Source organism: Diabrotica virgifera, chromosome 7, assembly GCF_917563875.1.
Source record: "Diabrotica virgifera virgifera chromosome 7, PGI_DIABVI_V3a".
Classification (NCBI taxonomy): Eukaryota; Metazoa; Arthropoda; class Insecta; order Coleoptera; family Chrysomelidae; genus Diabrotica; species Diabrotica virgifera.
In genome coordinates, this window is record NC_065449.1 from 161820054 (window position 1) to 161838227 (window position 18174).

General features: G+C 33.1%; 1 protein-coding gene across 1 annotated transcript in view; it reads right to left on the minus strand.

Moving 5' to 3' along the window:
- Nucleotides 1–3284: 3284 nt before the first annotated feature.
- LOC126888834 (zinc finger protein 239-like) overlaps nt 3285–18174 on the minus strand; it is a 74214-nt gene continuing 59324 nt past the window's right edge. Inside the window, exon 2 of the mRNA XM_050657259.1 lies at nt 3285–4453. Coding sequence (XP_050513216.1) covers nt 3561–4453 — 893 coding nt within the window. The 3' untranslated portion in view covers nt 3285–3560. The remainder of the gene's footprint in view (nt 4454–18174) is intronic.

Genomic DNA, 18174 nt, shown 5'->3' on the forward strand with positions numbered 1-18174 from the left:
CCATACAGCTCACACTTCCTCTAAGGGGAAAATTGACTTATCCCAGATACCTACAGTATCAAAAGGATTGAGCTCTGGTGGGACTCTTTCCGTGTTATCGAGCCCTAGGTGACTTGGAATGCAGGTGTATCTCCCAAAAATGTTCGTACACTTCTGGCCGTCGCGAGTAGTATAGCTTTCTGCGTGGTCTTATAAAGATGTTCATTCAGACCCAGCTTTTTTATGCTTTCGAGGAGGGTCTTCGGAATGACTCCAGTAGTAGACATAATAATCGGTATCGTCTGGGTACTTTGCATTCTCCATTGCCTTCATATTTGAATTTCCAAATCTCTGTACTTGGCGTTATTTTCAGTAAATTTACTAAGCAGATTATTGTTGTTAGGTATCGCCACATCAATTACAGTTGAGTCCCTGAATCTTTACCCGTGCGTCATCATTTAAAGCGTACGAAATAAGTCGATGATAAGTCGGAAATTAAAATTTACTAAACGCAACAGCAAGTCACTTACTGTCACTTGCTGTTGCGTTTAGTAAATTTCAATTTCCGACTTATCATCGACTTATTTCGTATGCTTGAAATGATGACGCACGGGTAAAGATTCCCGGACTCGGGAATCAGATTCCCGGACTTATCATCGATTCACAGAGTCGATGATAAGTTGTTCTTTACAACCCATAGAACCCTTATAGCGCATCCTTTCTGTTGAGGCTCAATGATATTGTTTAGAGCACAGTGTTGGTAGATACGCCGGGTTATACAGGATATGACCAATTTATACAAAGTTGGAAGACAAGTAATTGGGAGGTACTTGGCTGGATCTTGGGTGATATTTTGATCCTTCGGTATCAAATAAGTGGTTCCCTGAATTAGAAATGATGGTATTTTCTGCGGGTTAGAAATAACATGATTAATTAATGTTGATAAGCACTCATGAATACTCCAGAGTTTCTTAAGACAGAAGTTCTGAACTCCATCTGGTCCAGGAGATTTCCAGTTATGAAGCTCTTTGATGATATTTGAGACCTCTTCAGTAGTGAATGGTTCGTAGTTAGCTGTGACGTAGTGGTGACAGTTGTGCGTCGTATTTTCTATCCAGCCAGCATTGTTGTTAGAGCAGCTGGTGTGGAAAGTTGATTTCCCCAAAACTCATGAATCTCTTCTTGGCTTAGGTAAGACTTGTCGACACTTTCTACGGTGGAGTTAAGTTTTCGGTAGAACGCCTTCTCAGAGTTCTCAAAAAGTGCATTGTCACATTTTCGGTTGTTACTAACTTTATACCTTCTTAATCGTTCTGAATAGATGGATAGTTTTTGTTTTAATGTATCCAGACAATGTTGGGCTGTGTTATTTTTTGGATCGTATCTCGAGTGTCTTGCAGTGCTCCGCATTATTTCTTCAGCTCTCTTAATGACTTTTCTACTTGTTACACCTCTTATATATTCTCTGACTTGACCAATATTCCTACGCAGTAATTCAATTTTTCCGAGAAGTCTTTTTTCCCAGGGTGCAATTCTGTTACCAGTCCTTCCGTTATTAGTACCCCGTCGTGTTCTGATCTTAACGCCCATTACATTAGCAATTGCTGTTGCTGCACAGTAAATTAGCATATGCAGATATTCCAATGTGTGGGCTTCTACGACATAATTGGGTAGGACTTCAGTGTTCACAATTTGTAACAACGCACCTCGTTTCTTATAAGAGTTTATTCGTGGTAGCGTTGGTCTGCTAAGTGGATTTGTTCCATTAAACTCTTGTATGGTACGAGCATTTCGTTTGCTAGACTCTCGCGCAACTCGTTGTTTTCCTGCTGTGTATTGTCAGGTTGAGTTTCTGGTATGGGAATCTCAGGAATCTGCTCATCAAGGATTTCATTAGGGATTTGATCTAAAACTAGCCCTTGGTTGTTAATCTCCCGTTCGACTTCGCTTTTGATCGTATATTGCGTCTAGCCTCTGGGATAAGGTTGTTTCTTATGATTACCCGGTATTGATCTGATACTCTTTGCTCCGATACTTGAATATCTGGGTATCCCCTGCAAAATTCAGCATACAGCTGTTGTCTACAGCCGATCGTTTCTTGACCGAGGTTTGTCACCTTATAATAGAAGCGCAAAATACTTTCGTTAATGGACACAGTCCATTTCATGCGCTGCCTCGGTCGTCCCGCTTGAGTGAGCGCCGGCTGATCTTCCAGCGCAGCACCTTCAGCAGGTGGAGCTCTTGCTGTTGTTTGGCTCGCTTGTGATTGTTGTTGGGCTGTAGCTGATTGTATGACAGGGACCCGCCTCCTCAACACCCTGCCACCGACGTCCCGCATGCTTTCACGTCCAGCGCCGGCTCCAGACGTGCCCTGGTGATCCCCAGGCAGCGATCCTAAACATAAATCAATATTCTCCAGATTAATGGGTGTGCATTTTATACCTACTGCCAGGTGTCAGTTTTTGTTCCACGGCAAGTATCCCTGCTACCCTCTGGGTATTGGCGCTACGAATACCCGAGAGCATCCCCCATTCGCAGGGGCCGCGCCTGATAGAAGAACTGACAAAAAACTCCCACAGGAAATTATTATTATTAGAAAAATTATTATACTTTAAAATTAATCGTTCGTTTATTGATAACTATAACAAAAAAAAAAAGCTAAAATAATTTCTTGTATTGCAGAATTTAAGCAAAATTATATAAATTAACAGTTTCTTGACTATTTCTTTGTTATATTTCTTCAAGTAACACATTTTACAAAATGAAACCTAAATTTAAGATTAAATCTACAAAATTTCCACTAATATACCAAAGGAATACCGCTCGGAGATGGAGGGGTTATCCGAGGTTTTGGAGGGAAAAGACAAAAGTTTCTTAGGGGGCCTCCTAGCTTGGGTTGCCTAGAGGCCTCAAGATTCTTAACCCGGGACTGCACCGTATTATAAGTTCAGGATCATACTTTTCACCGCGTATTATTAGGAGTTATAATCTTCATGAATACGTACAGAATTAGAAATAATTTTTTTCAATGTTATTCATCGAAGATTAATTATTTTCTACGAGAACTTTTTAGTAATTATAATTTTTGTGGACCCACAAACAGAAATGATGTTTTTTGCTGATACTCCTCAAAAAATAATTTTTTTCACTAACACTTTATTAAGGATTCTAATTTTTACAATTATATAATCAAAAATAATATTTTTTCGCGGCGTTAATTGAAAGTTATACTCTTAATCGCATTTTTCGGAGTTATACTTTTCGTAGGCGGCGGCGATATATGTTATTCAATTTAATAAGTCATATTTAATTAAATCTTTATTGAAAAATAAACGTGATTAGTTAAAATAGTGTTTTGTTTGCTTCCAATCCAGATCTTCATCGTTCATATTTTTGATTAGGACAAGACATTTTTGGAATCTGAGCTAGGCTAGGGTGAACGATAACAAAGCTATCATAGTTGATTGAAATAAATAAACTATGTTTTCGACTCGAATCCGAGAGATGAGCATCAAGCATTCAGCGCTGCTGACTCGGTCCGAATTATGCGCACTTAACAAGTTAAAACAAATTTCACACCTCTATGGTTTTTCTCCAGTGTGTTTTTTCAAATGTACTTTCAAATTACTTGCTTGACTAAACTGTTTAAAACAAATTTCACACTTGTAAGGTGTTTCTCCAGTGTGCACTCTCAAATGTACTTTCAAACTATTTGGTCGGGCAAACTGCTTCAAACAAATTTCACACTGGTAAGGTGTTTGTCCAGTATGCACTCTCAAATGTCTTTTCAAAGTACCTGTTTCACTAAATTGCTTAGAACAGATTTCACACTCATAGGGTTTTTCTCCAGTGTGAGCTCTTGAATGTCTTTTTAAATAATTTATTCGAGAAAACTGCTTCAAACAAATTTGACAGTTGTAAGGTTTCTTTTCAGTGTGCACTGTCAAATGTGACTGCAATTGACTTAATGAAGTAAACTGCTTTAAACAAGTTTCACACTTATACAGATTTTCTCCAGTGTGTAGTCTCAAATGTGTTCTCAGACTACTCCCTACACTGAACTGTTTAAAACAAATTTCACACTTATGTGGTCTTTCTCCAGTGTGTTTTCGTAAGTGTGTTTTCAGCATACCTAACGTAGTAAACTTCTTTAAACAAGTTTTACACTGGTAAGGTGTTTCTCCAGTGTGCACTCTCAAATGTACTTTCAAATTACTTGGTCGGGCAAACTGCTTCAAACAAATTTCACACTGGTAAGGTGTTTGTTTAGTGTGCACTCTCAAGTGTCTTTTCAAAGTGCCTTTAGCAGTGAAGTGCTTGCTACAAATTTCACATTTGTAAGGTCTTTGTGCAGTCTCAACTTTCATATTTTTATTTTTTGTTTTTCCTTCAACTTGTTGATATTCATATGTTCCTTTATGAGATGAAGGTAACGTTTCCAGTATTTTCAGTTTGTTATCATCCTGGGTAAAACCTAAAATAAAATCCAAATACAGTATGCGGCAAAATAAACAGTACTAAAATGAACATTGAAATGTTTATGATTATTTTTGAACTGAAGCCGTGTTAGCAACCCTATACATGTGAAATTCTTGTACCAGGACCTCAAAATTACAGTACAATAATCAATATTATTTTGGATATTTTTTTTGTCCTTATTGGCTTTGGATTACTTGATCCATTCAGCCACGATAGATAATAAATTACTGTTTCCTACAATAATCCAAATATAATAACATTACGTAGATGTGCGCACGTATAATACTTATGCACGCACATACAGACATAATAGGTAGATACTTAAATAAATAAAAAGCAAAAAAATACAAAAAAGGAGGTGTGAAATTGACCAGCAGGTTTACTCTTCATTCATGGCCCTAACCAACTTAAATTAATTTACAAATAATGAAATTGACAAAAATGCGAAATGCTAATACTAAATACCAATAAATATTACACAGCGCTAAGGCTTCAATCCGGTTCAACACCTCGGAGGTTTAGACCTTCTTTGTGTTTTTTTATATAAATATATGCTTTTTTTAATTTGGTTTTTACTGTTTTGTTGTTTTTTAATATTGTTTGTTTTTTTTAATTTTTATTTATTTTTTTTTTAATTTTTTCAATATAAATTTTTATATAATTTTATTCTTATTACCTCCCTGTAATATTTACTTAATTTTATAATATGTTATGGCAGTGTTTGACTTCGCAATGCTTTGGAGTGAGACGATCAAGAAATCGTTCGTTCGTTCCTTCAAACCAAAATTTTACGACTAAGTTTTTAAACATAGAGAAAAACCATCCAACCTGATCCTGCGATGGGTTTTATGGATAGCGAACCTTTCAATGCCATAAATATTCCTTTTTAAATAGGTTACTTGCCACAATAAAATTTCATTCAAAATGTTTTTGTGGTGAATTAATAAAAGCAATTATTTTTTAATATATGTATGATTATTATCATATCTTATGTGATACAAACACATGCTTATCTAATCGTAAACTGGTAACGCAGCGAAACTACACTCACCAGCACAAAATTCCGCCACCCAAAATTTTTGATTAGGTTTGACATTTTATAGCTTTATTATTTGTACTCCGATTTTCAAGATTCTTGCATCAGTTTGTAGGTACAGGGTTATTCACTATATTTTGACCCCCTGTAAACTGCTTTATTTACAGAATTAGAAAAACATGTAAAATACAAAAGTTATTCGATTTTTAAATTATGATTTTTGACATATATATCATACTAGTGATGTCATCCATCTGGGCGTGATGACGTAATCGACTATTTTTTTAAATGAGAATAGGGGTCGTGTGCTAGCTCATTTGAAAGATTATTCAATTCTCTATTCAGTAATATAAACATTAAGATACCTACTTATTTTTACAGGGTGTCCAAAAAAAATTTTTATTTAAATTAATTGACACAAAAAGAAGAATGTATGTAATTTATTAATTCAAAATATCTTCTACTGCTGTTAGAAAACAGAAATAAAAATTTATTTCACAAATAAACATTGTTTTTTTCTTAAATTCAATGTTCAAACTTCATCAAGATGCAGATGGGTGGCAGCTTGAACATTGAATTTAAGTGAAAAGTAATGTTTACTTGTTCAATAAACATTTATTTCTGTATTCTGACAGCCGTAGAATGTATTTTGAATCAAATAAATTACATACATTCTTCTTTTTGTGTCAACTAATTTAATTTTAAAAAAAATTGGATACCCTGTATAAATAATCATGATAATATTTATATTACTCAATAGGGAATTGAATATCCTTTCAAATGAGCTAGCACACAACCCCTATTCTCATTGAAAACAATAGTCGATTACGTCATCACGCCCAGATGGACGACGTCACTAGTGCGATATGTGTGTCAAAAAATCATAATTTAAAAATCAAATAACTTTTGTATTTTACATTTTTTTCTAATTCTGTAAATAAAGCAGTTTACAGGAGGGGTCAAAATATAGTGAATAACCCTGTACATGTTTTCATGTCGTGTGTTATTATCCCGATAACAATTTTTTTGCTCAGATGGCATTATACGGGGTGAATGGAAACGTTGTATTTTCTCCTAACTTTAAATAATTTTGTGAAAAAATTGGAGGGCTGATTTTGTTACATACTCCTATTGTATTATCCTGGAGGTATCCCCAAGATTTTATTTTTTGAATTATCCAAATATCTCTTTTCTTTTAAAAGCTGTAAATAAGAACACTGCTTTGAAGATTTACTTGATTAAAATTACCAAACGCACTAAAATTAACAACACAAAACAAAATTAACAACAAAACAAAACAATTCAATAACGGGTATGTCTACCTCTCGCAGCAACGACTGCTCGCAATCTGTTTGGTATCGAATAAATATATGTTCTCCTTTCCTAGGGATTAACCCGATATTCCTCTACCAGGACCATATCTGTACCAAATTTTCTGGGGGCATAGGAGACGGAGAATAGCTATTTTTAATTCATCCCATAAGTGCTCAATAGGATTAAGATATGGGCTGCATGCGGGCCCTTCTAATCTTATTAATCCAACCTCTATTTAAGATACATAGTCATGTTTATGAGTCAATCAGTGTTTTTATTTACGAACAATTGTACAGCTCTTACAAGAAAAGAGATATTCGGATAATTCAAAAAGCAAAATCTTAGGAATATCTCCAGGATAATACAAAAGGAGAACAAAATCAGCCCCCCAATTTTTCCACAGAATTTTTAAAGTTAGGAGAAACCGCTTCCATTCACCCCCGTATAATGCCATCTAAGCAAAAATTGTTTGTTACCGAAATAACACATAATATACCGTAATATACAAACGACACCATAACATGTAACTATAAACTGATGCAAGAATCTTAAAAATCGGAGTACAAATAATAAACTAAAAAGGGTAGTTCCCTAGGTTGGCTGTATACCATATAGTTAAAAAACTCAAACATGAAGTAAAAACCACTTCTATGTAATTGGTATATTTATTAAAAATTTTAAAAATTCCAATGGATTGAAAAGTCGTGTCCAATTCAGAACGTTTTCGGACCTATCAGTTCATCATCAGTGAATTCGAATACTTGATAAATAGCCCCAGAACCAAACAGTGGTTGAAATTATAATTCAATCTACATTATATTGTAGTGATATTGAACAGGCTAAACGCCGCTGTTAACAGATATAACCTCCGGGAACATGGTAAAACTCTACCAGGAAACTTAATCAACCATCTTAGGCCAACGTTGACTACCAAATATTGTTTGGTTCTGGGACTATTTAGCAAGTATTCGAATTCACTGATGATGGACTGATAGGTCCGAAAACGTTCTGAATTGGACAAAATTTTTCAATCCATTGGGATTTTTAAAATATTTAATAAATATACCAATTACATAGAAGTGGTTTTTACTTCCTGTTTGAGTTTTTTTACAAACAATAAAGTTATAAATTGTCAAAGTTCATTAAAAATTTTGGGTGACGGAATTTTGTGCTGGTGAGTGCTAAAATCCTGGCCCGGTTTGGTAAACATGACATAAATTGAACATTTTGCGTTTAAACGGAATCACTGCTATATTTAGTTTATCGGTGTCACATGAACGGACCTACCCGAATATTTGTAATAAGTGATGTAGTTATAGTAGAAATAAACGCATTCATTACAATGTGTGGAATTTGTCTTGGGAACAATAGGTCAAAAGGAGTTCTACAATCACATTTGGCCGGATGTCTACACACACTAGTTCCAATATCACAAGAAGTCAAAGCTAGGCTGGCCAGTGAAGGAAATAGGTTTTTTTAGTCGTGGAAATCGCAATAATAAAAAACTAGGCATTCGTATTTGCTATATATTAATTGTATAGTAAAAGTAAACATATTTACAATCAATTAAATTTAAAGTTTTATTATAAAGCCATGGGCAAATAAAAATAAACTAAATTAGAGGGCTCTATCAAACATATTCGAGAGATTTCAAATATATCTAAAGATTTTTGGCATCGGCGCTACAGATGTATTCACTCTTCAAAGCTGATACTCGATGTGTCTGTTCGACACTGTCATTAATCCGGTGGATGGTCATTTTTACCTTGCAGAATTTAAATGTGAGTTTTCATAACTACTCACCAGTGAGTATGCATATGTGCTTTGTGATTTTAAACTCGCATACTCACGAGTGAGTATGCATATGTACTCGCCAGTGAGTTTGCATATGTGCTTTTAAACCAGAATTAGGTGAAAATTGTCTGGAGCATATTTTGCATGTTAAAGGGTTGTCACCAGTATGCTCTGCATTATGCGATTTTAAAAGTGGATTCGTTGAAAACTATTTGGTGCAAATTTCAAATGCAAATGGTTTTTCACCAGTATGCCCTGTCATGTTTTTTAACTTAAGTATTCTTTGTTGAAAATTGTTTACTGAAAGTTTCACATTCAAACAGTTTTTATCATTGTACACTTATTTATGTTACTTTAGATTATCCTATGTTAAAAATTTGACATTCAAATGGTTTTTCATCAATATGCACTGCCATACTATGTGCTTTTAAATTAAACTTTGACGTACATTGTTTGGTACAAATTCCACATTTAAATGGTTCTTCATCAGTATGCAAATTCATATGTATTGTTAAATAACTTTTTGTTGAAAATTTCATATTCAAATGGTTTTTCACCAGTATGCACTTTCATATTATGTGCTTTTAAATTACCCTTTGTTGAAAATGGTTTGGTGCAAATTTCACATTCAAATGGTTTTTCACGAGTATGCACTCTCATATGTAATTGTAAAGTATGCTTTGCTGAAAACTGTTTGGTACAAATTTCACATTCAAATGGATTTTCACCAGTATGCACTCTCATATTATGTGCTTTTAAATTACCCTTTGTTGAAAACTGTTTGGTACAAATGTCACATTCAAATGGTTTTTCACCAGTATGCACTCTCATATGTGCTTTTAAAAGTGTTTTCGTTGACCACCGGTTCGAGCAAATTTCACATTCAAATGGTTTTTCACTAGTGTGCACTGCCATATGTGCTTTTAAATTAAACTTTGATGCACATTGTTCTACATTTAAATGGTTCTTCATTCGTATGCAATTTCATATGTATTGTTAAATAACTCTTTGTTGAAACTTTTTTGGTGCAAATTTTACATTCAAATGGTTTTTCACCAGTATGCACTGTTATATGTGCTTTTAAATAACCCTTTGTTGAAAATTGTTTAGTGCATATTTTACATTCAAATGGTTTTTCTCCAGTATGCACTCTCATATGTGTTTTCAAAAGTGTTTTCGTTGACCACCGTTTGGAACAAATTTCACATTCAAATGGTTTTTCATCAGTATGCACTGCCGTATTATGTGCTTTTAAATTAAACTTTGATGTACACTGTTTGGCACAGATTCCACATTTAAACGGTTTTTTATTAGTATGCAATTTCGTATGTATTGCTAAATAACTCTTTGTTGAAAATTTTTTGGTGCAAAGTTTACATTCAAATGGTTTTTCACCAGTATGCACTACAATATGTGCGTTTAAAAGACCCTTTGTTGAAAATTGTTTAGTGCAAATATCACATTCAAATAGTTTTTCACCAGTATGCTCTCTCATATCGCACCCTTAGTATTAAAAGGGCACATCTCGAAAATTAGCGTTTCTGAGTTTTTGGCATAAATGGGCACAAAACTACTAGTACTACAACTTGGCCTTGACAGAAATTGAAAACGGAGAATATAAAGCAAGTCCCGATATAATGCGACCCTTTCGTACTCCCCTCTCCGCCAACACATCTTCCCGCGAGATAGACCCATTCAGTAAGGTGCCGATGTCTGTCGAAGCAGGTGTGTTAGTGAGCGCTCTCATTACGAGTTGAGCCCTTGTATTACAAAACTTGAGGTACGTGTTGTTTTATATTTTTTGTTTTATAAAGGCACATTAAGATTAAATGCTGTATATTTCTAAAACTTCCGAAAATTTATGGGTTTATTTAAAAAGAGTTCTTTATATTACTAAAACTATTGTATGATTTTTGGAACTATATCTAAAGGATTCTTGTTATTACAAAAATATCTGTTTGATTTACAATATCATTGAAAGTTAAATCCTTGTAATACTAAAATAATTCAACGAGTTTCTTAGTTGTGTCCATAAACTATAAAGTTTTTTGGTACTAAGGCCTTAATTATTGTTATTATTTTATGTACTAACAAGTATTAAATAAGAGGGTAACCATATCTTAACCTCTTACAGATACATTGCAAAAAAATTGAAGAAATATGTCATCACGATCGCGAAGAATTATGAACCTTCTTAATGTTTCACATCTACCTGATGAATGGGAAAACAGTTGCGATAAGGACCCAAACGTAAGTTTATAATTTACTAACATGTATAAACTACTTACATATTATTTTGCATTTTTAGGTCAGCAATGAAGAAAAAGAGAACATCCCTTTAAGTTCAACATCAAAACGTTCGTCGAGATCGTCATCTAGTAGTTCCAGTTCGTCTTCTAGCGTCAACAGTAGTAGTTCGTCATCTTCTAGCAGCAGCTCTTCCTCTCGATGTTGTTCACTGGAACAAGGACGATTTGTTTCCCATATCTTAAAAGGTAAAGAAATTGAAGCCCAGCCTCAGTCTTTATCGTCTAGAACTACTTCACCTTCAATACTAGAATCAGTAATTTTAACACCACGAACTCCAGCTGTACATTACCGTATATCGCCAATGAATTCAGAAGAGAGTGATGCTGATATTAGTGACAATGATCCCACTTATAATGAACATCAAGGTAGAAAACGTTCGCCAAGCTCATCTTCAAGTTCCTCTGATGATGGTACTTCTGAAGTAGTTGCAACATCGCCCAGGAGATCGAAGAAACGTAAAGCTGATCCTACTAAATGGAAGCAAAATAACCAAAAGATAAAACGAAATGCAGGAGAACAATACATTTCTACTAAGACTAGAAACGTTGTTCCTGCGCGTCAAATGAAGAGTCCATGCAATCAGAAATGCAGATTGAAATGCAGCGAAAATTTTGATGAGGCTAAAAGACTTCAACATTTCAAATGTTTTTGGGCACTAGAAGATTTGCAATTACAGCGTATGTTTATAAAAGCAAGAATGGCTTTAGTTGAACCTAAATATAAGTATTCAAACGCTCAACATCCCAGAGCACCAAATGCTGCTTTCTACTTGTACGATGATAACGCCAAAATCAGAGTCTGCAAAACATTTTTTATCAATACGTTGGGAATAACAAGTAAAATGATTCGCACAGTAAGATATAAGACTAACAATTGCAATTCTGTTGAAGAAGATAGAAGAGGCAAACATAATAGTCATAGACGCGTGGATGACAATCTGAAAGAAGATATCATTAGATTTATCAATCTAATACCACGAATTGAATCGCATTATTTAAGAGCGTCGACCTCAAGAGAGTTCATAAGTGGATCGAAAAGTATTACTGACTTGTTTAGAGACTTTCAAGAAAAACAGAAGAATAATTCCCGAGATTCTGGAAAGTTTCATTTGTTTTATGAGATTTTTACTACCCATTTTAATTTGGGTTTTTTTCAACCCAAGAAAGATCAATGCGATCTTTGTTTACAGTATAACAACTCTTCTGCTGATCAGAGGCTTGCTCTCAAAGTCAAATATGATACTCACCTAGAAGAAAAGGAATTAAGCCGAGCAGAAAAAAAGAATGATAGAATGACTCTTGACAAATATAATTTATGCGTTTGCTACGATGTTCAAGCGATAATGCAAAGTCCCAATGGAGAAACATCATCGTTTTATTATAAATCCAAATTGAATAGCTACAACTTTACTTTGACTGTGTTAAATAAATTACCAGAGAATGAAGACGATTTTAAAGGCTATGGTGACGTGCATTGCTATTTCTGGGATGAGACCCAAGGAAAAAGAGGTGCAGTGGAGATTGGAAGTTGCGTTTTAGACTTTTTAAAGAAGGTTTGTGAGGATGCAGGTGAACATGAAGTTAACGTAACATTTGTAACAGATAATTGTTGTGGCCAAAACAAAAATAAATACATAGCTTCTTTATACATGTTTGCAGTCACTACTATAAAAAACTTAAAGGGCATAACTCACAAATTCCTTATAAAAGGTCATACGCAAAATGAAGCCGACAATGTACACATGCTGATACAGAAACAAATATCAAGAGATTTAAAAGCTGGTCCAATCTTAACACCACTTCAATACACCACCGCAATTCAGAGAGCTAGGAAAACGGGGAAACCTTTTATCGTTCATACTTTGAATCATGATTTCTTTTACGACTTGAAAGATTTACAAGTCAAGTGGGGATATAATTTCAACGTTGACGAAGAGAAGAATACCATCGTATGGAATCACATCAAAGTTATGAAATTTACGAAAGGGAACCCATTCTTTTTTCAATATAAGACATCATACAAAGACGCGTTTAAACAAATAAATGTTAGAAACAAAAGAAAGAAAATGTTGGATAATAAAGAAATATCTATCAAAACAGTTTATAGTGCGCCATTTGAGTTAAGTTTAAATAAGAAACAGGATCTCAAAGAATTAATTTCTAAGAGACTTATTGACCCTTATCATGCCTGTTACTATAATAATATGTTAATGTAACTGTTTTCTAATTGTAATTTTTAATACTTTGTTTTATTTTTGAAATGATTTATGACTATTACTTAAAACTTAAACCTGCTGGCTATTTTATATTTCATAGTTCTTTAGCTACTATTCCAGTCGTTAGCTATTCTATTCTATTCAAACACGACTGATTGTAAAAAATGAATATGATAGATCTTAAGCGCTCGCACAAAAGAAGAATGATTTTATGTTGAGAAAATTTGTTAATTTTTTTGTCTAGTAAATTCAGTAATTTTTTGTGAGAACTATTTTAGTTTTGTGTTACATTATAAACGTTAAGACAATTCTGGTTTTTTTTATATGACTGTCCCAAAAAGAGTGTTATAGTTTTTGTTATTGGATTTGTATGCTACATGCCTATTACTTTTTGGTTTTTGAGAATAAAGTTATTTTTTGTTAATCTTTTACGATTTAATGTTTTATTAATTCCTTTACAAGAGGCACTTTTATCATTGAAAGTAGTTAAACATTATTATTACACAGCCATATTTAGATTTGTAACTTAAAAAATAGTGTATATTTAATCATTAAAAGGCTTAATTCGTAAGATGCCTTCAAAATTTAAAGAAATTTAGTGGGAGAGGGGCCTATCTTGGGAGAGATTTTTTGAAACGTTTTTTTTTTAATTAAATTATTTTTTTTTTGTAATATTTCGATTATCCATTATAGAGTACAAATACTGTAAATTGTATACCTAGATTTTTATTTATCTATCTTTTCAAATAAAAATGTTATAGGTGAGTAAATGAAAACGATGAAGTTGCTTAATCTTTAATCTCGTTTTCCCAAAAGTAACGATTTTCGAGATGTGCCCTTTTAATACTAAGGGAGCGATATGTGTTTTTAAAAGTGTTTTCGTTGAACACTGTTTGGTGCAAATTTCACATTCAAATGGTTTTTCATCAGAATGCACTGCCATATTATGTGCTTTTAAATTAAACTTTGATGTGCACTGTTTGGTACAAATTCCACATTTAAATGGTTCTTCATCAGTATGCAATTTCGTATGTATTGTAAAATAACTTTTTGTTGAAAATTTTTTGGTGCAAATTTTACATTCAAATAATTTTCCACCAATATGGACTGTCATATTATGTGCTTTTAAATTACCCTTTCTCGAAAATTGTTTGGTACAAATTTCACATTCAAATGGTTTTTCAACAGTATGCACTCTCATATGTGCTTTTAAAAGTGTTTTCGTTGACCAACGTTTGGAGCAAATTTCACATTCAAATGATTTTTTATCAGTATGCACTGCCATATGATGTGCTTTTAAATTAAACTTTGATGTACTGTTTAGCACAAATTCCACATTTAAATGCTTCTTTATCAGTATGCAATTTTGTATGTATTGCTAAATAACCCTTTGTTGAAAATTTTTTGGTGCAAATTTTACATTCAAATGGTTTTTCGGCAGTATGTACTATCATATGTGCTTTTAAATACCCTTTTATAGAAAATTGTTTGCTGCAAATTCCACATTTAAATGGTTTTTCTCCAGTATGTATCGTCATATGTAGTTGTAAACGATAATTGTTTGACAATGGTTTCTGACAAATGATACATATAAAACGTTGTCCTCCAGTGTTCACATTGGTAGTGGAAGTTATATACTGGTTCAAATTATTGTCACTTTTATCATGATTTGCTGATAGGCTGCTGACATCAGTTTTCATGTCTTTACAAGAGAAACCTAAAATTATAATTGTGTTAAATCAGAATAATGCAATTGAATGAAAATTAATAATTTATGATTGTCGATGTATGTATATATTGTAATAAGTATTATATTATATTATAATAAGTATTGGCATGTTTCATTATCCTCTACACTACACTACTACTCTACACTATAAGCCAAAACTACAGTCTTCAGGAGGGAGATGTTACATCATCCTAAGATAATATGGCCAGCGCGCCACTGTGTATATATTGTAATAAGTATTATATTATATTATAATAAGTATTGGCATGTTTCATTATCCTCTACACTACACTACTACTCTACACTATAAGCCAAAACTACAGTCTTCAGGAGGGAGATGTTACATCATCCTAAGATAATATGGCCAGCGCGCCACTGTGTTATGTAATATTTTGTTTATACTATATGGATGATCAACACCCACGTTTATAGTTGTTTCACGAAGTCAGCGAAATGTTCATGTTCATGTTCAATAATTTAGTATCGTTTATACACCTAAGCTGAAAACATCGTAATAAATTTGTACACACTTTAATTCTCCAACGAACATATCATTTTATGCAGAATAAAAGTAGCGCAGTCAGTAGAACTCCCAATTAAAAAAGTAAAGCCTTTTTTATTCGATTTTGATCATAAATTGGGAAATTGGAGAATTAGTGACTTTTGAGTTCAGGGTTCCGAAAACTGAAGGAACCCTTAAGCAACTTTGAAGAATTCCAAGCGTTAAGTCACTTGATCTGGGAAGGTACAACGTGCTCGATCCGTTCCAGTGTAAAGCCACTTGATCTGGGAAGGTACAACATGCTCACTCCCGTTCTCGACCCGTTCCGGTGTAAAGCCACTTGATCTGGGAAGGTGCAACGTTCTCACGGAAGTACTTGAGGTTAGTCGAATTATATTAATTTTAACTTGTTTTCATTGTTTAAACATTATTTTGTTGTAAAGAATAAGAATTTATTAGTAATAAATTTTACAAAAAAAAACACAAACACAAAATACATTTTGTAAAAACAGTTAAAAACTACTTTTAACCCCCTCCGTGGCTCAGTGGTAAGAGCGCCTACCTTTGGATCGAAAAATCCGAATGGTCGTGAGTTCGAATCTCACCAGGGTCATAAATTTTTCGTTTATTATAAATTAGTAAATGAAAATAGTTTCTGTCCTTGTGGGATCGGTACTCACCGGAGGGACCGCAGACGTTCGGATACAATTAGCGTCTCTTTGCAAAGACAATGACGTCGACTTTGCAAAAGTAACAATACACTTACTCAACACACTCACTACACATGACACTAGATACCTAACTGTAAAAATTTACCGTACATACCATGCCAATGGCCATTAGTTGTCGAGTCATTAGATAAATAAAAAAAAACTACTTTTATCTACTCTATCTCATACTATGTATAAGTTTTTAGTTTGTGAAAACTGTCATTATAGATAGCAGTACGTGAAGGGTTTAAAGTGTGCGTGAAGTAAAAATGTATTGTAATTGGGATTTACTTTTTCGCACTGTGTTTTTGGCACACTTTCATATAATTAAATATTCTTAACTTTCGCGTTGTCATGTTTATGACATGTGAGCAATAAATTAAAGCAAAAGTTTTGACAGTTTTGTGGTTTGAAAGAATTTTTAAATGTCAAAGTTCTAAAAATTGTAGAATACAAATGAAGAGTCGGCGGGAAAACGATGAAACTCCATTTTTGGGCGAAAAGGAGTTTTCGCAATAGAAATATAGGTTTTTGTGAGCTGGATTCATTGATATCCAAAGTTCCAATAATACTCGTAATTGCCAGCAGTATATTGGTCATCGTGACAGTCAACATTTGATGTTTGTTAGTTTGGTGTATTATTAGATTCATCAAATAAGTAGCCAACAAGAAATCGGGTAAGATTTCAAAATAACACAAAAGAAGCCAAAGAGACGCCAAATTGAGCCAAGGAAAATAAGAAAAAAGCAGAAAAGAAAACAAACAAATAAAATTATCAAATTAGTGTTACAATCTAATTCTTAATTTTATTAAAATGTTTAATACAACTCTGTAATCATATAAAAGCCATTAATTTTATAACAGTTGAAAAAATAACGTCTAAGAGACTCCCTCTGTGGAGCTTCATCGTTTTCCCCCCTTAAAAACTAACGTTTCATTGAATTTTTATTTTTTTATAAAAAACTAATAGTGCTTTTTATATCAAAATTAATAGATATGTTCATTTTAAATCCGGCTTGCTCCAATTTAATTTTTATATTTTTTGAACATTTTCTAACTAGTAGGTGTAAGTTTAAAGTATAAAAATGCTCTGGAGCAATTTATGAAATTTGCGACATTCATTGTTTTTCCCGCCGACTCTTCAAATGTATTCCATTGACGAAGAGTTGCAGTTTTTTTATTTATTTATCGTAGATAAAATATTGTATGAAACAGTGCGTGAATTACTTTTTGCGCATAACTTTACGAACATACAAAAAGCATACTTTACGAACTGTTTCATAAATAACTATTTTATGTAAATTTAACAATGTAACAAATAAAGAACGAAAAATAATTTATCAGTAATAAATTAAAAAAAAACATGACCACGAAATACAATATTTTGAAAAAAAATGAAAGCTACTTTTAATAAAATATTTTAAATATTTAATTACATAAGGTGTTCAAAATTACATCATAATACATTTATGCATGCCTCCTAAAAACGGTCATTGAATGAGTTACTTACACTACGAAGAATTTTTGTAAATTAACACTTCGAATTACACTTTGTATTCTATTTTTCGTCTCATCCCTTGTTGTTGGAGGTATTTTATAAACTTCATTTTTAACGTAACTCCAAAAAAAGGAATCCATTTTATTAAATTCTGGTGATCTGGGTGGCCACGCTACTGGTCCATTGAAAAATGAAAGTATCTCGAAAACTAATACGGTACGGTAATGATACTTTTCAATAATGGTATAAAATACAGGGTATTTGATACAAAGAAAATTAACAATATCAATCATTTTTGAAAATTTTGACAATAAATAAAAAATATAGTATCAATAAACCATTGCTGTTGTGCTGATTTTTATTTATACAGGGAGTTGAACTTGTTACGATTTTCATATACAATAATTGGTTACAACTTTGTAAATACCCTGTATAAACTGTATAACATAACAAACTTTTAAATTTTTGTAAGGGAGAATTAAGAGGATTTCGAATATAAAATAAAACATAGGGTGTTCCATTAAAAAAACATAAGTTTGGTCGACCACTATGTTAACGAACACCCTGTAACATTCTAACTAATTTTGTAATATGAAGCTCAAAATTGG